General features: G+C 38.4%; 1 protein-coding gene across 1 annotated transcript in view; it reads left to right on the top strand.

Moving 5' to 3' along the window:
- LYST (lysosomal trafficking regulator) overlaps positions 1-24,975 on the top strand; it is a 179,699-nt gene extending 154,724 nt beyond the window's left edge. The window contains exons 46-54 of the mRNA XM_055425763.2: positions 3,433-3,663; positions 5,210-5,399; positions 8,808-8,944; positions 11,632-11,730; positions 16,752-16,891; positions 17,166-17,263; positions 20,899-21,055; positions 22,139-22,210; positions 23,135-24,975. Coding sequence (XP_055281738.2) covers positions 3,433-3,663; positions 5,210-5,399; positions 8,808-8,944; positions 11,632-11,730; positions 16,752-16,891; positions 17,166-17,263; positions 20,899-21,055; positions 22,139-22,210; positions 23,135-23,273 — 1,263 coding nt within the window. The 3' untranslated portion in view covers positions 23,274-24,975. The remainder of the gene's footprint in view (positions 1-3,432; positions 3,664-5,209; positions 5,400-8,807; positions 8,945-11,631; positions 11,731-16,751; positions 16,892-17,165; positions 17,264-20,898; positions 21,056-22,138; positions 22,211-23,134) is intronic.
- Positions 24,976-25,049: the final 74 nt, after the last annotated feature.

Below are 25,049 nucleotides of genomic sequence, written 5' to 3'. Positions count from 1 at the left end.
TATAAATGTTAACTTTGTAAAAAGGAATGTAAAAATGCTTTTTGATCTTAATTCATCATTCACTAGTATATGGAGTTCACTAGAAACTGATACCACAGAAGGTAAGGAAGTACTATTCTAAAGTAAATTTTAAGAGCTCTGGCTATAGGGTTATTCCAGTCTCCTTTTGAATTTTTGAGTCTATTAAATTTAACAGCCGTAAAGAATGAGCCTGCTCAGATAAGCATTTATAACAGGTATTGGAGCCCTTGTGGTGGTGGGAGTCTGGTGGGCAAGGGGAGTAGATGTTGAAGATTATTTAACTTCTGAAGAACCTTTGAAACTTTATTTCGGCATTTATAGAAATGTTATTTGTAGATGTGAAAATGGAATTTGCTTCCTGATTAAATGCTGAAAGTTAAATTATACAAGCAGGATGCACAGACATGACACATCTGTACCCAGCTTTAAAAATATGCACCTCGCTTTAAAAAAATGCACCTCACTGTCCGTCTGACTCTAACACTAAGAACAAAAGTGTAATAACACCCTCTACATTTAAGAGCTTGCAGTTCTCATTGCTACTCTTCCAGATTATCTTTCAGTTTTCATTAGAACCTAAATAATACTATCTTAAGCTACCTGGCAGCATTGTAGCTCAGTTTCGTTTTTGCCTTTTCCTATATATCGCTTTGGACAAATGACTTTTTCAACAATGTAGTATTACACATGAAGTCTTTTTTAAAAAGATATATGTAGCAACATTAGGTGGGAAAGAAAAGGACAGTGGCATGGCAAATCCAGAGTTTTTACTCCTTTTCTAGACTGATTATTGCCCTAACCTGCCTTTCTCTTCAGCTTCATGTCCTAAGAAAGGTGACAGCATGGAGGACACCAGTCACATGGAATACTGTGTGCTGACCTTTCTGTGGTGTTTTGGTAAAAGATGGAATATATTGACTGTTTCTCAGCCAGTCTTCTGCCCCTTGCCTGGGAGGTGAAGCTGTCCTTCCTCCTCCACTGACAACCTCACCAAGTTGGCTGGGGAGGCTGAAAGAATATGCATCACGTTACAGTCTTCTCACTGCCAGGTTCTTGTCAGGTTCAGCAGTATATGTGGAAACCCCAAAAGCAAACACACAGAGAGGGAATCAGAATTAAATGAATCCTCTCCAAGAATGAGTAAAGCATGGTTGTGTTACTCTTGAGCTTACAAGATGGAAACCACAAAGACTTTGCTTGGGTTTCAGTGTTACTGGTGTTTAGACTCTTGATTCTTCAACCCAGACAAGAGAAGAGACATAGACATACAAAAACCTAGGTTCCTGACTAATGTCCCTGTGTGTAAGAAAGCACATCTCAATCATTTATGTTTGTAGACATCTTCAAGATGCGGGGGGTGTGATATGAGTTAGCAATACAAAGTCATCCTGTGACACCAGCCATTGTGTCTTGAGAGGAATCCGACTCTTTCTTTGAGCATTTTCACACGAAGAACAAAAGGGCATGGATATCACACAATTTCAGGCAGACACAGGTGGCTTTGAACTTTGAGTTCTCATTCTTATGAATTGAGAAAGTTGGAGTGGGGCAGGATCCTCTAGTTCTCTTCAGACTCCATGTTGTCATATCCCTGAATTCTGTTGTCTCCTTTGATTTTGTAGACCACCTGAAATGATGTTGACTCATCTTTCTGACCAATATCTGACAGAGAGCCACAGAAAAAATAGATCCACTTACTAATCGCCTGAAGAAGCTATTTTGGATCAATTTAATTGAAAATTTTGTTTATTTTTTTAATCCTTACTAAAAGACAAGACCAAAAAAAAACCTCATATTGTTTTTCTTTATTTTTTTCAATTTGAGGTATAATTGACATACATTATATTAGTTTCCAGTATACAACATACAGATTCAGTCATTTGTGAAATGATCACCACAATAAGTCTAGTTAACATTCACCCCCTACTTAAAAAAATTTTTTTTCTTGTGATGAAGACTTTTAAGATTTACTCTCTTAGCAACTTTTCAAATATGCAATACAGTGTTGTTAATTGTAGGTATCATGCTGCACATACATCTCCATGACTTATTTGTTGTATAACTGGAAATTTGTACCTTTTGGGCCCCCTTAACTCATTTTGCCCAACCCCCACCTTTGGTAACCACCAGTCCTATGAGCTTGGTCTTTTGTTTAGATTCCACATATAAATGAAATCATACTTATTTGTTTGATATTTTCCTTTTTCTGTCTTTGTATCACTTAGCATAATGCCTTTAAGTTCCATCCATGTTGTAACAAGGTTTCATTCTTTTCTATGACTGAATAATATTTAGTTGCATATATTTACCACTTCTTTATCCATTCCATGTATACATGCGTAAGTTGCTTCCATATCTTGGCTATTATAAATAAGGCTGTAATGAGCGTAGGGGTCCATATATCTTTTCAAATTAGTGTTCTTTAAGTGCCCAGAGGGCTTCCTTTGTGGCTCAGCTGGTAAAGAATCTGCCTGCAGTGTGGAAGACCTGGGTTTGATCCCTGGGTTGGGAAGATGCCCTGGAGAAGGGAAAGGCTACCTACTTTAATATTCTGGCCTGGAGAATTCCATGGACTGTATAGTCCATGGTGTCTCAAAGAGTCGGACATGACTGAGCAACTTTCACTTTAAAGTGCCCAGAAGTGGAAATGCTGATCATATGATAGTTCAATTTTTAATGTTTTGAGGCACCTCCATACTGTTTTCCATACTGGCTGCACCAATTTACATTCCCACCAGCAGTGCACGAGGGCTTCCTTTTCTCCACATCCTTGCCAACATTTATTGTCTCTTGTCTTTTTTATACTATCTATTCTAACAAGTGTGAGATGATATTTCATTGTGGTTTTGATTTGCATTTTCCTGATGATTAGTGATGCTGAGAATATTTTCGTGTACCTCTTGGCTATCTGTATGTCTTTTTCAGAAAAGTATCTATTCAGGTCCTCTGCCCCTTTTTAGATCTTTGGTTTTCTTGCTGTTGAGTTGTATGAGTTGTTTACATGTTTTGGATATTAACCCTTTATCAGTACATGATTTGTAAACAATTTCTCTCATTCAGTAGGCAGTCTTCATTTTATTGATGGTTTCCTTTTGCTATGCAGATAAATGAAGTCTTACATGATATTCTTAGAAATTAATTTTATAAAATTACCTAATTAACACCAGTGAAGATACATAATTTTTGTTTCATCCATTCAGAAGCATTGATGATTCCTATTCTGACCTCTTTGAGACTATTAATGATTATCAACCTGTTCAAAAACATTTTAAAATACTTCCCATTTGAAATTTGAGAAAGGAAATCCTTTCCATTCTCCATTGCCTGGAGAATAAAACAAGTTGTTTTTCCCTTTGGTATTATCACCAAGTCTTGCTTTTTACATTCTTCTCATTCTCTTTTTCTCACCAGACATATTTTGGAATGGATGTCTCTGCAGTTGAAGATCCAGTTCAAAGACGAGCACTAGAAACCATGATAAAAACCTACGGCCAGACCCCTCGTCAGCTGTTCCAGTCAGCCCATGCGAGCAGACCTGGCTCCAAGCTCAACATCGAAGGAGAGCTTCCTGCCGCCGTGGGGTTGTTAGTGCAGTTTGCTTTCAGGGAAACCAGAGAACAGGTCAAAGAAATTACCTATCCGGTATGTCATTTGGATTTCAGTAGAATTCAGGAAAATATGATTCAACTCCTGAGATGTCAGGCCTTCTCCTACACTTTAGAGGCAAGGAATTGAGTAACATGGTCCCAACCTGAAGGTGTGTACCAGACAGTGAATACAGATGCCCGCATTACCAGTTCTGTGTGTAGAAGATGCTGCGTTAGTGATCTGAAGAGAGTGCTCTGGGAGCTCAGGTCAGATTGTGACCTCCCTGAGGGTTATTACTGGGGAAAGCATCACCAGGCAGTGACATAACAGTCTTTGCAAATGAGAGGGAAGGAACCAGTGCAAACATGCCTAGCATGATCCTGGTTGTCAGCTTCCACCAGAAGTAGTGACCAGAAGTGTAAATGTTTGAGTTTATAATTAAGAGGAAAATCTTACATGAGTTTTTGGCCCCTCCAGATTGTCATGATAAGAAGTATTGCCTCTTAAAGTAGAAATTAAGTATTAATTTATATTCTGAAATAGAAAAATAAAGCAAGCAAGCCTTAAGAGTAAAATGGATTCTAATCCTCAGCTAAATTCTTCATTATTAAAGCAACTTATGGTGGAAGGCTGTGAGTTGTAAAGTGTTAAAGAGGTTTGCAGAAGGAAATCATAGAAAATGAAAAGACAAGGGGAAGAGGTTGTAAGATAAAGCAGAGACCTCAGATTGCAGCCATCTGTGATCTACTTTAAGAGGAAATGGTTTTTTACAGACCTTGTTTTGACAACTGTTTCTTATAATAAAGTTACTTAAATACAGTAAATGTAGAACACTAAATGTAAACTCTTTTTGCTCATAGCTCATGTATATCAAATTTGCATGTTAAATGCAGGCAGAACTTATATAACTAGTAACAGTGAAATTGAAATTTTAAAACATCGATATGATAGACAATATTGTTTTGCCGAACCCAGATCATTCATGTTGTTTTCCATAGTTGAAAGCTGTATTTTTTTGTTTTATGTTTACTTGTCAGTGTCACTCATGATTTTGAAGCCTTACAAATCATTTTAGTCATTATCATTACCAGGGTCATTATTTTTAACTAGAATCTATTATTTTAACATGTCAAAGTAACAGTACACCCTGAAAAGTAATAAATGCCATTACATTTGCCACTATACTTATTGCTCATTAGCTAATTAACGTTGGTGCATATGCAGGACCTGAGCAGGATGTCTGTTTGTAATAGGAACGGATACTGAACTGCCTCCTTCCCACCTCAGGACTTTCACACCGGCTGTTCTCTCCATCTGGCATGCCCCGTCCCCGGATAGAGCCCTGGTGTGCTTTTATTTCACTCAGGTGTCTGCTTGCCTCGGGAACTCTTTCCCAACCCCTCGTCTAACTAGCAACTCTCTTTCTCAGGCCTCTCCCCATTCTTAGACTTTGTTCATGGCACTTGCAACACCTGTGGAAATGTGTTCCTCATCTGTCTCATTCATCACTGTATCTAACCACCAGGAACACATATTTCCATGAGTGATTCTATATTTACTACCATCTTTTAAATGTACTTTTTACTTTTCTTGGTTTTAGAGTCCTTTGTCATGGATAAAAGGCTTGAAATGGGGGGAGTATGTCGGTTCCCCAAGTGCTCCAGTTCCTGTGGTCTGCTTCAGCCAGCCCCACGGAGAAAGATTTGGTTCTCTCCAGGCTCTGCCCACTAGAGCAATCTGTGGTTTGTCTCGAAATTTCTGTCTTCTGATGACATATAGCAAAGAACAAGGTAAAATAAAGCATGAAAATCATCCTACGTCTATCTTTCAAGAGATTTGAATGTTTCCCCTCATCTGTTCTGCTATTTTGTTTCATTTCTGAGTTTTCTGAGTCCTCAGTGAAAAACCAGACTCAAATTTGTGTTCATTAAATGAACAGTAGAAATTAAAATGTACTACATGAAAACAATGGTAACTAAAGGCAGTATCATTTGAAATGAGAGGAAGAATTGAAGGAGACAAGAGTAAATAAATGTCTCACAAGATGAAAACATTATCAATTTTATAGAAATATACACTTTGAGGTTCTTGAATCCCAGAGTAGACGACTTATTTGACCAACAGTTCTAGTATCTCAGAAGAGACAGTCATGAAAGTAAAACAAAATGAGGAGATCATGATAGCCTTGAAAATAGGTTTTAGAAATACATGTGTCTGGAAAGCAGTCTTTTTCTCAGCGCTCGGCACTGACTCACCGAGAGCAACACATGGGAAGTGCTGTCAGTAGAGGCCCTCCTGACGTTTCTGAATGTCACCTGCACACTGGAAACGCGTGGCATTTTCCATTCAGTCAGCTCCTCAGCCCTCCAAAGTGATCAGTTTACTGAATGCGAAACAACTCTCCCTACTTCCAGGCCTGGGCTTCAAGCACTCAAATGAATGACCGAGGGCACCCATCTGTGCCTGGCAGTGTGTGCAGACTTGCCTGGAAGCCCGAGTGGGGACCTGACGCCTCCGGTCCTCACAGCCCCGCCCACCACTGGAGCACCACAGTGCAGGGGCCCGGGACCCGTGCCCTCGCGCCAGCCACATCAAGGAAGTTAGTGTGCTGGTTGGACCACAGTTCTTTTAAACTCACTCTCCCTTCTGTCATGATGAATGATTGCCTTTATGGTTGCCAGTAATACAAGAAGCCACACACCGTTTTATCACAGTTTAGTGAACTGAGAGGGTAAAGAAACTCTGTTTAATCATCATTGTAATATCAGTAGTTTACTCTCACTAGTGGGTTGCAGTCAGCTATGAGATGCGTCACACACACTAATAACACTTAAAGGATCAAAATGTGTGAATAATTTGCCTTTAAGAAATTAGTTAGAGTGGATTGAAGTTTATCTCTGTTGATCAGAGAGAAAGATTATTACTTAGCATGGTGGGACTTAAATATGTCCAATATAATAGTTAACCTACCTTATTTGTGCCACTATAGTCACAAGCCCTTAATAGCTGTGTTCATTCAAATTACACTGTATTTCCTCATAGAATGTAAGTGGGATTTGGCAGAATCTAGGTGTGTCCAGGGAAGTGGTATCATACAAGTGATGGCCATGAGTTCACGTGCACAGTGCCTGAATTTGCACCCCAGTTGTGCTGCCTAATACCTGTGTTCAGTTCAGTTCAGTTCAGTCGCTCAGTCGTGTCCGACTCTCCGCGACCCCATGAATCACAGCACGCCAGGCCTCCCTGTCCATCACCAACTCCCGGAGTACACTCAAACTCATGTCCACAGAGTCGGTGATGCCATCCAGCCATCTCATTCTCCGTCGTCCCCTTCTCCTCCCGCCCCCAACCTTTCCCAGCATCAGAGTCTTTTCCAGTGAGTCAACTCGTCGCATGAGGTGGCCAAAGTATTGCAGTTTCAGCTTTAGCATCAGTCCCTCCAATGAACATCCAGGATTGATCTCCTTTAGAATGGACTGGTTGGATCTCCTTGCAGTATTTTTGTGTAATTTTGAGAAAATTACTTATGCTTTCCAAGTCCTGGCTTTTAACCTATGAAATAGGAATAATAAAAGAACTTACTTCACAAATTCACTATAATGATTAAATGAAATAATAGAATGGTTAACACCTGACTCTGCTGTGCTTAATAAATGCTTAAGTGCTTAATAAATGTCCGTCAGACTGTAAGCATTCTGGAGCCAGGGACTCTGAGCATTCACTGCTGTACCCAGTACAGAACCATCCACAGGGGCATTTCCTAGAGGCCTTGAGTGACTAAGAGTGCAGCTGGCAGATGGAAGGTCATGTGTGTTGAGCACTGTTATATTAAATAACTGCCCTCTAGTTACACATGTGTAGTACAGTGTAACAACTAAACTGCCATGGTTTAACAATCTTTAGCTCAGTACAGGCCAATTGAGAACTGACAATGCCTCAAAATTGTCTGAGGTGCTTTTTTTTCAAGTATACTCAGTTGGTCCCATTGGAGACACACCAAATTAGAATCTCTGGGGCTTGAGTCTAAATCTGCACATGCTGCAAAAGTCATTTTCTTGCAAACTCTTATGTAAGATCTACTATTCTAATAGGTAAAGAAGAAGTTTATTTTTCTTTTTTAAAAAAAGATGGTGCATCTTGTGTTGCTGGAATGAGAAACCAGGGACAGTTATTGAGTTCTTACCACATGCCAGGCTTCGTGGTAAAATCTGGGAAGTCCTGAGGCTTATCTAGAGAGGAGCATATATGTAGCAAGGCTATCCTAATTTCTGTATTGCAAAACTGATGTCCACATTTGGAATTATACTCAACAAAACAAAAAGAAATCTGTGAACTACATTTCAATGTGCTCTTGATTCACTCAACAAATATTTGTTTTATTGCTTTATATTATATTGCGCTATGTTTTATGCTATATATTATGCTGAGTACTCACATTCTATATATTATAGATATAGCTATATATTAAGCAAGGTACCCACATTCTCCTTAAGGAACTCAAAGCTTCTTAGTTGCACAGGCAGCACCAGCTACCTACAGCTTTTATGCTGCATTAGCCCTAGTCAGTGTGCCAACAAGGTGTAGGTTATGAGAAACACTGAAAAGGATGTCAGGATTTCCAGATCTTTATCCCAAAAGGACATAATATTATGTTGAGAGTAGAACAAGAAAAGAACAGAACCTCATTATATGAAGTTCCCCCATACAGAGTCCTTGCAGTTGCAGGATTAAATTAGTCTTCTCAGGATTGCTTCTGCTCCAGCAGTGGTCCCTTTCTAGCATTAGTAGTTCTCCATATTGATTTTTCAGTAAGAGGTATCTAGAAAGTTATTTAAACATTATCTAGTTCATATTTATTATTAGAAGAAAAAGCATCATAGAACATAAATAGAGAAAGCTTAATTATCATTGTCTAAGTGATAAATTTTAGTTCTAAGTCAAATAAATCCCTACCAAAATAACACAGGTGAAAAAGAATACAGTTCCAACCTTAGAATCCTATTAGCCTTAAAGGAATGAAACTAACATAAATCGGTCCATCTTATGGCTATAAAGATGATTTTGCACTGGAATGACCATGTTCTGCTATGTGAACTTCAGGCCTTAAAGGCCAGAATGGTTTTTAACCTGCCATTTCAGTTGGCTGTCCAATGATAACTGGTCAGTGGCAACTAATTCTTTTATTTCTCTTTCTTGAGGTGTGAGAAGCATGAACAGTACTGACATTCAGTGGTCAGCCATCCTGAGCTGGGGATATGCTGATAACATTTTAAGGTTGAAGAGTAAACAAAGCGAGCCTCCAATAAACTTTATACAAAGTTCACAGCAATATCAGGTAAACATTTTTATGAAGTACTTTATAATAATAATTAAACATAATGCTTTAGAAGGGAGTCAGACTGATGACAGCTAGTCTGAAGCCGATGACACTAGACATATGCCTTGTTTACAGTGCTGACAGCCTTCCTAACTGCTGCTGTACTGACTGTGTCCCCAGAGTTTGTTCTCTACCCCGGCAGTCCCCAGCCTTTTTGGCACTAGGGATTGGTTTCACAGAAGACTCTTATTCCACAGAGCAGGGAATAGGGGGATGGTTTCAGGATGATTCTCCTAAGGAGCCCACAACCTAGATCCCCTGCATGTGTAGTTCACAGTAGCATTCATGTTCCTATGAGCATCAAGTGCCACTGATCTGACAGGAGGCAGAGCTCAGGCAGTAACATGAGTGATGGGGAGCAGATGTAAATATAGATGAAGCTTCGCTTGCCAGCCACTCACCTGCTTCTGTGTGACCCGCTTCCTAACAGGCCATGGACTGCTACTGGTCTGTGGCACAGGAGTGGGGGACCCCTGCTCTTCCCATCTCTTGTTGAGACTGTATCATAATCTCCTACTCAGCATCAGCTCACAGCAGTGTTGGAACAAAATCACAATTGATTTTTTTCTGTGTTAACTTGCCTTTTGTTACTATGTCATTTTCAATAACCAGAGCATCATCTGTACCTGGCTTTTTTAAATGGGCTGGAAATTTAGGCATCACCGCGTGGTAGACAGAGCCTTGGACCTTACTGAAGCCCTGCCATCCCTGTGATCTGTGTTAGTGTCCAGCTCTGTTACTTACTATGTAGGCTTTCAAAAGTAACTTAACATTTCCCAACTTGAGTTTCTTTCCTCCTGCTTAAAACTGGAGTAGTCATACTCCCACTACTGTCTCATAAAACTGTTGTAAAAATGTCTCCAGTGTTTGTGAAAGTATATTGTAAACTATAAAACACCATATCCACACAAAAATACACACACACAGTACTGCCACAACTTTTTCCAGGACTAAACCTTCTCTCTTTGACTGTCTTTCCATAGGAAGTTCTTTTACTGCTTTCTGACTTCCATTACCTACATACACCTGGTGCCTACTCACACATCCTAACATTTGTCACCATTCCCCGAGCACCTTAGAAATGGAGTTGGTGCCTACTCACACATCCTAACATTTGTCACCATTCCCTGAGCACCTCAGAAATGGAGTCAACAGAATGCTTCCCAGGTGGCTCCGTGGTGAAGAATCCGCATGCCAATGCGGGAGACATGGGTTCAACCTCTGATCTGGAAAGATACCCCATGCCTTGGAGCAACTCAGCCCGTGCACCACAACTGCTGAACCTGTGCTCTAGCGCCCAGGAGCTGAAACTGCTGCCCATCTAGAACCTGTGCTCTGCAACAAGAGAAGCCACCACAGTGAGAAGTGTGCACCGCAGCTTGAGAGTAGCCCCCTCTCTCCGCAACTGGAGAAGATCTCGTGCAACAAGGACTCAGCACAGCCAGAAATAAATAAATAAAAGTGTTTAAAAGAAAAAGAAGAAGAAAGAAATGAAGTCAGCTACTTGTAAGGAATTTTGGGCAGTGAAAAAAAGGAGAGCAGTGACTTGTTTGCTTAATCTTCAATATGCCTGAAAAAAAGGTCACTGCCTTTTGTCATCTGGCTTACTAGTAAACTAACAAAAGTAAGAATAAAGCACAGTGAAAAACAACCTTATTATAAATTTTAATATGAATTTCAACACTGCAAAATTATTTCTGTCATGTAAAATTGGGCACAGAAACATCATTAAAGATGAAAAAACACTCTTAAGTCCTTTTAGCAAAACAGGATGATCCAGTTTTTGAGCAAACGTGGTATGATGAAGTACTTCCAATTAAATGACTACCTCAGTTCAGTTCAGTTCAGTTACTCAGTCGTGTCCGACTCTGCGACCCCATGAGTCACAGAACGCCAGGCCTCCCTGTCCATCACCAACTCCCGGAGTTCATTCAAACTCATGTCCATCGAGTCGGTGATGCCATCCAGCCATCTCATTCTCTGTCGTCCCCTTCTCCTCCTGCCCCCAACCCCTCCCAGCATCAGAGTCTTTTCCATTGAGTACCTAGATAATACCATTTTTCATTTTTGTTTTTGGAATATATCATTCACTTATTAGTTCTTTAGTTTGAGAAAATTTGTCCAGGATGTTATCATACAAAGACCCACACTCTGCGATTTCACTTATCTGATCAATTTCATTATCCTCATTACATACTAGAGTCCTGCTCTTTCTTTGCCTCGTCTTCTGATTGATCTCTTAACTGTAAAACACATTCCTGTCAATTTTCTTCTCTTTTCTGTCATCACTGGAAAATGAAGAATTCTGAATTCCCAACTGTGTTCAATGACAACTGAAAGAAATGGTGTCTCTGGTCTTCTTTCATACTTTCTCAAAAAATGATAGCATTCTTTCATCAATGCAATAAGAGAACCAAAAGATGACAGTTTATATCACATTTTACAGCTTTCAGACATCTCAAAGTTACACAATACTCTCAAAGTTACATACAGTCATAATAATATGTCTTGCACCATTCTAATCATTTCAAGTAAAATATTTATCTTAATTTTTTGAGCATATATTTTTTAAATAAATGTCAGAAAAGTAGAAGCATTTCTCATGCTTTTCAAGCATGTTCATCTTTGACTTGTCCTTTTCCTAGGTGACTAGTTGTGCTTGGGTCCCTGACAGCTGCCAGCTGTTCACTGGGAGCAAGTGTGGTGTCATCACAGCTTATTCAAACAGGTTCACAAGCGGCACGGTAGGTCCTGGGCGCATTTGTGGAATTTTCATGTCAGTGAGGGGAAGAAACCCTTTATAAAGTATAATTTATTTAGTACAAGAACAACTTACATTTTTTGTACTTTAATCTCTTCTTCACAGAAGCTCTGATAATGTAAAAGGTCAATATCTAACTCTATTTTAGGTTTATTAGGATCATAAAAGAATTTTTAAAATAACTATATGGTCAGAGGCAGAAAGTATTTTGAGTTATGCTCTGCTTTTTCATGACATTTTGATGCTTCCCTCTGTTCTCAGTATTGACCTGAATGCTTAAAGGTTATCCCACAAGATTCTGTAAAATTTAGAAGTGCAGAACTCCTAACATTCCTAATACACTCTGAGTGAATTAAATGACAGAAAAATCCAAGTAGCCAGTCTCTATTCTACCACTTACTGGAATAAATGTTTTCAGCCGTTCACTGAATCTTTTAAGATTTGTGAGTTAAATTGTTAACTAGTGAAGAAGACGTTATGCCATACTTCTCTTAATTTAATCTCTTTATTGAATCAGCTGTCTGTGGTGCCACTGAAGAGTAGTGGCAAGTTTAAACTGGTAACTCAGTGATAACCATTCTGTTCTAGAACATTCTGTGTGCCTTTTTTTTTTAATTACAGTTTTCTCCATTATTTTATAAAACATGTTCTACTGGGTGAAACCTGTTTCCCTAGCATAGGGTGACACTAGGTTCCTTACTTTTCTGAGCAAGTTTATTCAGTTTTAAACCCTTGTTAAGGTTCTTTGCTACCTTCCTTAGGGTATAAATGTGACCATAATATTGTCTCTTAGTCTAAGGAGTGATTAAAATCCTTGAAGCAGGAGTGATGTGATCCAATCAGCATTTTAAGACCATCACTGTAGAGCCTGCAAGGAAAAAGCTTAAAGGGCCATGAGACTGGAGGGAAGGGTACCAGTTAAAAGGTGCTGTGGTGATGCTGGCAGCTATCCTGAGGACTCTAGCAGGAGGTGGGCTCCTACAGATTATTGCAGAACAGCAGGACGTGTGCTCTGAGACTGACACACAGGGTAAAAGAGCCAGAAGTGGGCCCAACCAGGTGTCAGAGAACCTGAAAAATTACCCTGGAGCTGGATCTAAAGGATCATTTTACTCAGTGGAGAAAAGAGGAAAGGGTATTTCGTCAGAGGACACTAACCACTTGGAATTAAAGGCGTGGTAGTTTGGGAGTGGCCGATACTTCATAGTTCAGAGTAGAACTGCTGGGAGGAGTGGCGGGACAGTAGAGAGAGGTGAGGGTCTCATACGTGGGCCACAACGAGAAGCGTGCTAGGGGGTCTGAGCAGAGGGCTGCCTTCACTTGTGGAATGTCTCATTTTCTTTTTACTCCCCAAGGCCTAAGTCAGATGTCAGTTTTATAACGTCTCTGATATTTACTGCTGCCGTTGCCTTTCTGCTTCTGAGCACACCTATTTCCTTTTTCCTACACATACATTCTGATCTCTGCTGCAGAGTAGTCCTCTGCTTGTGTGCTCAGAGCATTTGTTCCTTGTCATCCAAAAACTTATCTTCCATCTTTTATTTCCTCTTTTCCCAACACTTTGAACAGTCTTGTTTTTAGTTTTCCTTACTTCCATTCTCCCTACAATGTAAATTTTTAATTGTACACTAATTTTTAACTGTACACTAATTATAATACTGTACAGTATGCAGTATTGGTTTTTTTAAAAAAAGGATTGTCAATATAAGAGTAATTGTACACAGCATAGCTCTGAAGCAGCAGATCAAAGATGTAGCTGTTATCATTTGAATACAGCAAGACGTGTGCTTCTTTTAGTTTGAAGTTATTGTAAGCTTATGAAGTCTTATGTTGCATACCTTTCCTCGGTTCTGCCCTTTCCTGAAAGTTGATTTTTCAGCTTATATATAAGGGTTTTCTTTTTCTCCTAATAGGTAATCAAGTCATGAGATAAACAGTTACTATTTAAACCATGTCCAAAAGTGTATCTTAGCTGTGTGATTTTATCATTGGTTGATCTAAGGGAAGGTTACCTGGGATTGTGTGGGTATTATTGTTGCTTTTTTTTGAGCACCATCTCATCATTTTGGGGTCCGTGAAGTTGCAGATGTGACCCTGCACCTGTGAGGTTGGCAGGAAGCACCTCATGTTCACTAGTTTCCGTTGCCCAAACCCACTGAATGCCATGGTTCTAAAAGTATTTATATTCTTGTTTGTGTTTCCCTTGACACAGCAAAAGACAGGCTCCCAAGTGCCATGTAGGCTATAACTAAAATAATTGTTGCTTGAAAATATTTTCAGAGGAATCTTATGAAATACTTTGCTAATAAGCTAGTGAAGCATATCTAACTTTGAGCATTATTTCTGTTGAATCTCCCAAGATAGTCTGCTAAAATGCTTTCTGCATACCTAATGATGAATACGTTGCTTGGTTATAGGGAACTGTTATCTATAAGCCCTTTATATATTAGAGAAGAATGTCTTCAAAGGGGATAACTGATCCTAAAACAACTGATCTCGAGCCGTTTTTCACTAATTAATGTGCCCACGTCATCTTTATATAAGTGAACACCTGTATTTCTATTCTCTAAATTGATGGCAGGGAGAATAAATATACAGTTTATCCAAGGTAGTATTAAACCATTCAAGAACATTTTATGAAGAAGTAGGCCAGTAGATTTCTGTTCTACCCATGAAAATTATTTTCTGATCCCTCAGGGAATCATCTAGTAACACCAACTCATAGAATCATTTTAAAGTGCAAAATCTAAAATTTCAACAACCACTGTAGGGTATCTGTTTTCTGTTTACCCCAGAAATATTATTCATAGTCATGAAGTAAAAAAAAATACACATACATATGTATATATATTTTAACAAGCAAGGAGGGAGCTCTAGCCTTGAGTTAGATTTCTTGGATTATCTGTCAGTCCTAGAATATTGACACTGACCTTGAGACAGCCCCTTGTAAGAGGAGTAGAAAACAGTACCAAGGGACAGAGGAAAATTGGGGGGTCCCCAAGGAGGTTCTTGTCCAAAAGGCTGGTCCCTGAGAGTGAGGATGAGTCAGATGAGACCACCTCTTGCCTGGATGTACAGCCTGGATTGGAATTCCCTGGGCGGTCCAGGGTCCTTGAGACTCAACTTTGGATAAGGTGTCCCTAGACTGGCATGGTGATCGAGGTCATCCAGGAGAAACGAGGAAGCTGCTTGCATTCTATTCCACTAATAGAGGAATCCCTACAAATAATTTTCTAATGTAGTAACAGATTTACAAAACTAAGCACACAAATTTACAGATAAAAAATGAATATGTGAAAAAGTTAAGCTTATTAATAGTTACAATAAGAGAAATGCAATTAAAAGCAACCTTGATTGCCATTAAAACTTGGGAAATTTTCAGATTCTTTACCAGCTAAGCTATCAGGGAAACCCCTAAAGATTTAGAATGACAGCTGAGACACAAATGCAAGCAGAGAAGGAAAGGGCTCTGGACAGTCAATTCTTCAATTCTTCAGTCCCAGGTACCCTGAAGTATGGTCTGCAAGGGTGCTGGCACATTCCCGTGGCCCCACAGACTCCTGGCCCTGTGGGGAGGGCCCCAGAGGTGAACCAGAAGGGGCCCAGCCCTAGGACTCATGCCCTTGTTCAGAGCGATCTTGTTGCTGTGATTATGTTCAGTTGAAGGCCACGTGCCCTAGCTAAACAGAAGCCACTGCCACACAACTCAGTGGTTCCAAGGAAGACTGGTATTGCCTGGTCATTTGAGTCTTTAAGTAAAAAATATGTATTTTTATGTGAATAAGACACTGGACTATGGAGCACTTAAAATAGATGAGCTGCAGCTAATAAAGTCAACACAGATATGTTTTAAAATCAATGGTGATCAAAAAAGGCAAAATAGATCGGATGCCTAAAGAACAATAAATACCATATTTATAAAGCTTATCAACATGAAACCCAATATGTTGTTTATTGTTATAGTAGCATATAGTAGAACATAAATTCTAAATACACAGGAAACAAATGCAAAATTCAGGATAATAATAACTTCTGAGAAGGGAGAGGAAATAAGATGTAAAACAGTACACATACTATGTAATATTTAATGTTTTATATATTTAAAAAATAAGCTGATATTATAAAATGTTAGGATTAGTTTAACTGAGTGGTTAGTATACAGATTTTCATTGTATTTATACTTCCTATTTTTCTATATTCTTTGAAATATTGAAATACTTCATGACAATATAAACCTAGTGTAAAACAAAAATTATACCCTGTGGACATCTGGCATCTGTGAACCATGTGGACCTTGGAACACCAGTTTGCAAGCTTTGATTTTGAAAATCAATCTACAACTATTGATGAGTAATACATTGCCATTGGTAGCATCAGGAGTCAGTGCAAAGCCTTTGCAAGTACACTATCAATACTGTAAAATTAATAATATTCACTGATCCACTACGAGGATTCTGGAAATTTATTCTAAAGAAGTGATATAGAGGAGGAACAAAACTTACATACATAAATTTTAAAATTATGAAATAAAATAAAAATAAAATTTATTTATTTATGGCATCTAGAATTTTGAAAACATTTGAAACAATTTTAAATATCTGTCAATAAAGGATGTTCAAGTAAATTATGGTATACTAACTGTATAGAATATCATAACACTTAAAAATCATTTTGAATACACTGTCAAAAATGAGAAGTGCTTATGGGAGAATGTATAAAATATGAAATAGAGAACTATTTATATGGAGATAATCACAACCCATGTGTATTTGGCCAGACTGGAAAAGAATAGACAAAAATGAAAAGCTTATCAGTTGATGAGATTACAGTCAATTAAAACTTTTTTAAATGTTTAACTAGTTCTACTCTTTAGAAAAAGTTGAACTAGGTTGAAAAAGTTTGAGAAGAATGTTTGAGTCACTTGGGTTGTTTTGTTTTTGAGATAACAGTACTAGAATACCTTTTGTCATGGCTTTTATCTTATACTTATTTTTTAAATTTTAGCCTTCAGAGATAGAAATGGAGTCTCAGATACATCTGTATGGGCACACAGAAGAGATAACCAGTTTATTTGTCTGCAAACCGTATAGTATAATGATAAGTGTGAGCAGAGATGGAACCTGCATCATATGGGATTTAAACAGGTACAGAAGATTTCCAGCTCTAAAATAGCTGTGTTTAATGTTTCAGTTCTTACTGTGAGAAACAGAAGACTAAAATAATATCTTTGCATTATAATAACTTTAAGCATGAAATACAGACTTTACCTTTGTGATCTTATTGAACTAATAGATCAGGAATAGAGTCAGGAATCCTTTATAGATAGTAGGTACATATACTGACCAAAAGAATTATATAAATAAAAGAATGTAATTATATTTAATTTTCACATGCAGATTCATGTCTTTGGCCTTTCAGGTTATGCTACGTCCAAAGTCTAGCAGGACACAAAAGCCCAGTCACGGCCGTCTCTGCCAGTGAGACTACAGGTGACATTGCCACAGTGTGTGACTCAGGTGAGTTGGCCCCACACCCAAAGCACAGAGTGGTTGTACTAATGTGTGCTCAGCCAGCTGGTTACATCATAGGTTAAACTGTCACATTACATCCCTCTGGTCCCTGCCAGACCTGAATACTTAGGGAATAGCATGTATGTGTATTCAGTTCAGTTCAGTTACTCAGTCATGTCTGACTCTCGCAACCCCAGGGACTGCAGCATGCAACGCTTCCCTGTCCGTCAGCAACTCCCAGAACTTACTCAGACTTATGTACATCGAGTCGGTGATGCCATCCAACCATCTCATCCTTTGTCATATGTGTATTAAAATACAATAAAGTCAAAGATTGAGTCCATCAGTTTAGGCATGTGCTGTGCTTAGTTGCTCAGTCGTGTCCGACTCTTTGCGACCCCATGGACTGTAGGCTGCCAGGCTTCTCTGTGGGGATTCTCCAGGTGAGAATACTGGAGTGGGTTGCCATACCCTCCTCCAGGGCATCAGCAGTAGATCAGCTTTGTATTATATGTGTCTTCTAGTTCCTGCAAGACAGTATTACAGAATAACAATGGAGGTATAATGTGCCCCAAATTTACATGAGAAGGATAGATCTCCTAATCAAAGGTCTGGCTTTTAGTTTTATTTTCATGTATACATATGAAAAAACTTTATGCATCCAGTAGGTAAGAACAGTTGGCAAGCTCATAAGTTTTCTGTTTGCATTTCCATTAATTGAAAGGATTCTTCAAAAAACTGTTTCTTTTTGTCCACTTAGTGCAGGTATCTTTGACACATTTGCAGTGGATGGTCTTTTATCCTTTGCTTGTGTTTTCTATATTGTTTTTTCCTGACACCAGATGTGTGGTCTTTCCAGACACTAAACTGTTCTCCAGTTCTGTAACTCAAATGGGTGTCCAACAGTGCAATTCAATTCTGACACTAACTAGTTGAAGTTGGCAAACTTTGGAGTCTCAAGGCCCCCACCAGTTTCAATAATTCTCTCCAACAACTCACAAAACTCTGTAAAACACTGTACTTACTACTGTAGTTCATTACAAAGTGAACAGCCACAAGAAAAGGTCCAGAGGTCTGTTCCTGTGGAGTCAGAAGGCACCACCCTGCTGGCCCATGAATGTGCTCATCAGTCTCCTACCCTGTTGTTTAGGGGTTTTTCTGAGGTTCCATTATGTAGGCCTGGTATATTCAAACATTGGCCACTAGGAACTGACCTCCGCCTCTAGCCTCTATCCCCTCCCCAGAGGTGGGAGGTGCTGTAAGGGTGGTTTCTCTGCTGGCCAGCTCCCACCTGAAGCTGTCTAGGACCTCCCCAGGAGTCATCTCCCTAACATACAAAAGACAGTAAATTAACAAGAATTTAGGAGCTCTATGCCAGGGCCATGGGTCAAAGTTCAAATATATATATATATATATTTTTTTTTTTTTTAACTATACCACAGATATCTTTTGGAATTTTGTCAAATTTACAAAACACTCATCATTCTTATATTCAAGAAAAGTAATGTCTCCAGTCATGCTTCATGATTTCAGATGTGAAGTGTTAATATTTGCCAGGTTTTAGCCCCCAGTCATAAAGTAATGAAGGTCATGAACACATTCTTGTTCCCCAGTCAGCATAACTAAAGGGAAAGATCTTAAATAGTTGACTTGGGTAATAAAAGTGTGGCCAGATGATTGATGACTTTGCTAACTGTTCTTCCTTGATTTGTACATTAGAGGCTTTTAGTGTGTCACACACATCAAGAGGGAATCTGGGGGAAAATATAGTGATGACTTATCTAACGTTCTCTACTTTCTTGTTTTGGCAACATTTGGAAGTTAGAACTGATCGTGAGGGAGCTGAATTTTGTAATGTTAATTACTTTCCTGCTGCCAGCAGTGATTTATATCTGTGATATTATATCAGCTAGTCATATGGGAACAAGAAACCAAATTACTTTTGCTTATATTTACCAACTCACTAGTAGGGTATTCAAGTGTCTGTAGGCAGTATGCTCAGTATAATAGAGTAATGGGTAGAGCTTTCTTCCCACTTTGAACAAAAAGGCCTTCTCAACTTGTTTGAGGCCTCTCAGTACATATATAAGAGGAGTCATAAAGAGCATTTGGTCGAGAGCATGATAACAGTAATGACTTTAAAAGAGGACAAATTTATGTTTAGTGACCTGGACTACATTTCATTCTCCTATTCTTATACTCCAGGAAGGGAAGAAAGTTAACCAGATTTAACCTATCAAAAAATCTTGACTCTTTAGTGAGAACCAGCCAAGTAACTTTAAAATCAAAATTTAAGATACATATATATGTATGTGTAGGTATATAATATGTGTATGTATACACATATATAATCTCAAAATTTTCTATATTGAGGTTCAAGACACACTGGCAAACTCATTCTTTCCTTATCCTGATTTCCCAGGGCTTATTATGGGATGTGGTTTTTATAACGATGATATAAAATTTATTAAACTATGTAAATATTATATTAGATGGTTTCTGTACTTTTAAAAATCATTCTGCCACTATATCAAAAACACATGCATTTCAACTCGAGTTCATAGCCTTTTCCTGTTGCCAGTGGTACTATGAAGTTAATATAATATTCTAAAATTCAGAGTAGTGGATAGTTCTCCTACCCTCTCAGTTTCTTGACTGAGCATAACATTCTCAAGATTTATTCATGTTGTTGCATATGTCAGAACTTCATTACTTTTTATGGCTGAATAAAAATGAATTCCATTGTTTAGATATACCACATTTTGTTTATCCATTTACCTGGTGATGAACATCTGGGTTGTTCCCACCTTTTGGCTGTTGTGAATAATGCTGCAACACACTAGGCATTTTGGTTTGTGGTATTTGATGGTCTTTAGCATTTCTATAGGTGAAGAAATATTTCTAATACTTATTTCTTTGCTATAAAATATGAAATCTTTTCACTGCCTTAATAAAGGAGAGAAATAATGAGAACATTTCTCCAGAAAGGCTGGACACATCACCATAAGGCCCCAAACCACCAGCCCCAGTTTATTGAGGATGGCTAGCTCCTCAATAACCTGCTTCCTCCATCACCTGGAAAACTACAAAACGTTTGATTGCTCCTGGTCTTTGAAAAGAAAAAATTCATTTAATAAGACATTGATTTATAAGATTCACTCTTGGACATTCTGAAGAATTAGCTTTCTTTTAAGAATTAGTTTTTAACTCAACTTTTACTGTAACTTATTTTTTCTTCAGAAGTCCCTTAACTCACTTCTTAAAGATACTGTAGTTTCACAGAATATTTTCTTCTCTTTTTGGAGGTTGTTTAGCTAGGTACTTTTCAGAATTAGATTTGGCAGTTTGTATGCTAAGACATTATGACTACAAAGAAATTCATGGTTAATTTACATTGTTGCTCTACCTTGTAGGTTAATTTTTCATTTTTATTTTTTTCACTAGTCATCATCTCTAGATAAACTGGCCAACTCCGTGTGCCTTATGTAGTAATTTCACTTATACACTCTCCAGTCATGAGTTGCCTATGAACTTCATCAAACAGACAAGCAAGGCCCTCAGGGATTCCCCTCTGGGGCCCAATGTGGGGGGCTCTGCAACACCTACACCCTGGTGACCTGTGGGGTTTTGTGGGGTTTTAGCTGGTGGAGGCAGTGACCTCAGACTCTGGACAGTGAATGGGGACCTCGTTGGACACGTCCACTGCAGAGAGATCATTTGTTCCGTGGCTTTCTCTAACCAGCCTGAGGGAATATCTATCAATGTGATTGCTGGGGGATTAGAAAATGGAATTGTAAGGTAAGAGGAGTTTGATTTCTTTGTATCCTTTTGCTCATAAGGACATAGCAGTTTCAAAACATATTTTTTACTATCTAAACATAATAATATTTAATATTTAGAGATTCAGAATCACCTTAGGATATAGGTTCTTCTGGTGTTTTTGTTTTATTTCTAAATAGTAATTTGTACATTTTTGAAATTTTATATTGTTTAACTATAAAAGGTTCAGTTCAGTTCAGTTGCTCAGTCGTGTCCGACTCTTTGCAGCCCCGTGGACTACAGCACGCCAGGCTTCCCTGTCCATCACCAACTCCTGGAGCTTACTCAGACTCATGTCCATCGAGTCAGTGATGCCATCCAGCCATCTCATGCTCTGTCATCCCCTTCTCCTCCCACCTTCAATCTTTCCCAGCATCAGGGTCTTTTCCAAAGTGTCAGTTCTTTGCATCAGGTGGCCAAAGTATTGGAGCTTGAGCTTCAGCATCAGTCCTTCCAGTGACTATTCAGGACTGATTTCCCTTAACGATTGACTGGTTTGATCTCCTTGCAGTCCAAGGGACTCTCAAGAGTCTTCTCCAGTATCACAGTTCAAAAGCATCAGTTCCTCAGCGCTCAGCTTTCTTTATGGTCCAACTCTGATATCCATAGGTGACAACTAGAAAAACCATAGCTTTGATGAGATGGATATTTGTTGGCAAAGTAACATCTTTGCTTTTTAATGTGCTGTCTAGGTTTGTCATAGCTTTTCTTCCAAGGAGCCAGCCTCTTTCAATTTCATGGCTGCAGTCACCATCTGCAGTGATTTTGGAGCCCAAAAAAATAACAGCCTGTCACTGTTCCATTGTTTCCTCATCTATTTGCCATGAAGTGATGGGACTGGATGCCATGATCTTCATTTTTAATTGTTGAGATTAACAATATGAAAATACACAAAGTATTCTTAATCCCATACCTGCCTGAGCAAACTGCTCAGAATTAACCACGTTAATCGTTCATTGTGTTTCCTTACCAGATGATTTTTAACAAATAAACATGTCAGTTAAATTTTTAGTAAAGGAAACTTGAGTTTGTGTAATTAGATGATGACTTTTCTTCCTCTAGGTTATGGAGTACTTGGGACTTAAAGCCTGTGCGGGAAATTACGTTTCCTAAATCAAATAAGCCTATTGTAAGGTAAAACCTCCCCCACCCCTCCCTGCTTCATTCTATACTCTGTGACTGCTTCTGTTGGAGAGATAGTAAAGCACACAGAAGTAAAGAGGAACGTAAGGAAGATCATTATAAACAACTGGCCATTTATCGAACACCAGGATGTCCGGGACCCCATGGCAGAAGGAGGCAAAGCTTTTGTGTTCTTGGAGCTTAAAATCTGGGTCAGGAGCTCAGAGCCTCACAGAAGGGCGTGATGGGATCATGCCTGGAAAGGCCTCTTGAACTGTGGAAGTTATATATTTTTTCCTTTCATTACTGAAAATACCATAATGGTGACTGATAGCTACAGGAGTGTGCTAGACAAGACTGATAAACAACCTGTTACCCTCTGCTCCATTAACAAATATAACTTTAAAAATTCAATTGGAGTAAGTGATTCAAATTCTACTGCATTAAAATAAATTTATTTTTAATCCACTAAATGTAAAGTGTAATGAAATGAAATTATATATTAATAACACATTTTGTATCTTTTCCTTTTTCAGGGGAATAAAATACCTCCATAATATAATCCTCATTTATTTCTATATAGAGAAAATGTTATATTTTTTGAAGTTTCCTATATCCAGTATTTGTTGTTTAAGTAATAACCCTGAATAGGAAAGGAAAAGAAAACATACAAAGAGGGATCAGAGTGTGCCAATCTTTTGATCTTGGTTTTAGTCTGTATCACCTAGTTAGAATGAGCATCACAAACTTGGCAGCAGAACCATTAAACTATGTTATTACAGTCAAAACCACTTGTAGGTGGTCGTTTTGTCTGTCTCTCTGCTCCAGTAAAGGCTCTTAACTTCTTATACTAATTTCCACGTGATCGCCAATATGCTGATACAATTTTCAGAGACACAACGTAGAAACGGGAGTCTTTTTTTTTTTTTTTGACAGCCTTACATTTTCCTGTGATGGCCACCATTTGTACACAGCGAACAGCGATGGGACTGTGATCGCCTGGTGCCGGAAGGACCAGCAGCGCTTGAAACATCCAATGTTCTATTCCTTCCTCAGCAGCTATGCAGCCGGATGAGTGAGGGGAACTCTGCACTCTCCACAGCACTTTAACTCCAGGCTGCATTTACTGACTTTGCCAGTTTCAGGAGGTCAAACCTGAAGACAGGGATGACCAAAGAAATCCAAGTAATGATAACAGTCTATCCATCTCCACAAAATTCTGCTGCCTCACAAGGTCCTGAAAGGAAAGTTTTGTTCTAATTTAGTGATGATCTGGAGAGTTGTATCAAGGTTGACTTCTAGCACAGTAAATTAAAATCATATCCTTGAAGTTTTTTTCCATAGAGGAGTCTAAAGAAAAACTTATCATCTATTTGTTTTCTATTATTTTCTATTATTCAAAAAAAAAATCCCAGTATAATTTAAATTGGTTAGCTAATTGTTTACATAAAATTTGCTCTAAAATATTACATTTTTAAAGTTTTCTGCCAAGATAACACACACCCCTGCCCCTCCCCCCAAAAAAGGAAGGATAAGGAGACACAATTCAGGACTTGATTATTGCTTTCTTTGAGCAGTAAGGAGTTCAGTAGGTGCCTCTGCACCAAACATTTTCTGGAATATCTGAATATTTGAATCTCAGTGTTAGGCAGTGTTTGCCTGTTGCCTTCTTAGCTCAAAGTAGAACCAGAATTTGTTTGACGGCCACAAAGAACAAAGGTATCTTTGATTTTCAAACACATTCTGTTTCTTCATAAAAATCGTACTTAAAATCAGCAACACTAGATAATGAATATCCTTAGTTGAGGCACTAAGATTTAATAAACAAAGTGATAATTCTTTTTAATATGTGGCATTTACAGAGCACTGAATGCTTAACAGTTTGCAACAGAAAGCCTCCACTACAAAAGAAGTTTGCACAGGTATTAGCAATGCAGTCCAGATAAGGCTTTTAATCTAAGATGCTGGAGAGTTTCCTTCCCCAAAACAATTACAAAGAAAAGGAGATAGCTTCCTTTGTTTTAAATAGGAGGCAGAATCCTTCTTTTAGAAAGCAGTTCCCACTGTTTCTGTTAACCTATTCTAGGAACAGTAGAAAAATCTGTGTACTCCACAGCAGACTTACACATGATAAAGACAGAATTCCTGAAAACCCTGAAATAGTCTATTTCTGTCAGGATGGTACTTGGGATGCTGCTTTATTGGCTTTGAAAACACCATAAAATAAGCTCAGTAATGTTACCATGAGATAAAAAAATATATTCCTGCCTAAGAATAACTTGCGTGTTTGTTATGGAAATTTAATTCATATAGTGTTTACAGAAGTACTTTTGTAACTTCCAGACTTTCTAAAACATTCTGCTTAAAAACTGTATCATATACAATTCCAAAGTCTCTGCTGTCAAGATAAATACAAGAGGAAGCAAGTGCCCATGTGTGCTGGTAACCTTCCATTGCATTCATAGGTAAGAACACTCCACGGCTACATTCAGATCATGGTTTGCACAGACCAGCTATTAATTCTGAGGTCCAATTAGGTGCAGAGATGAAATTACTCCTATTCACGTTGAAGTGATTTGCTTTGTTTAAAAAAAAAAATGCAGCTATTGTCTAGCATTCATTTTTCTACTGAGAACTTTAAATTAGTTCCTTATTAGAACAGGTTGCTACTCAGTCTTTTTTTTTTAAGCTGAATTTCATCATTTATCTGAAGAGAAAATATGCAAAATAACTGGTCTTGTTAAAAGTGCAATATTATATTTTTATGTAAAAATAAATTGGGGGGATTATTTATTCAGCATGAACTTAATATGTATATGTTTGAAACACGTCATAATGTGCATGCTGTAGC

Source organism: Moschus berezovskii, chromosome 12 (genome assembly GCF_049115385.1).
Source record: "Moschus berezovskii isolate FMDL1 chromosome 12, NW_MosBer_1.0, whole genome shotgun sequence".
NCBI lineage: Eukaryota > Metazoa > Chordata > Mammalia > Artiodactyla > Moschidae > Moschus > Moschus berezovskii.
This window is presented reverse-complemented; position numbering and strand designations above follow the sequence as displayed.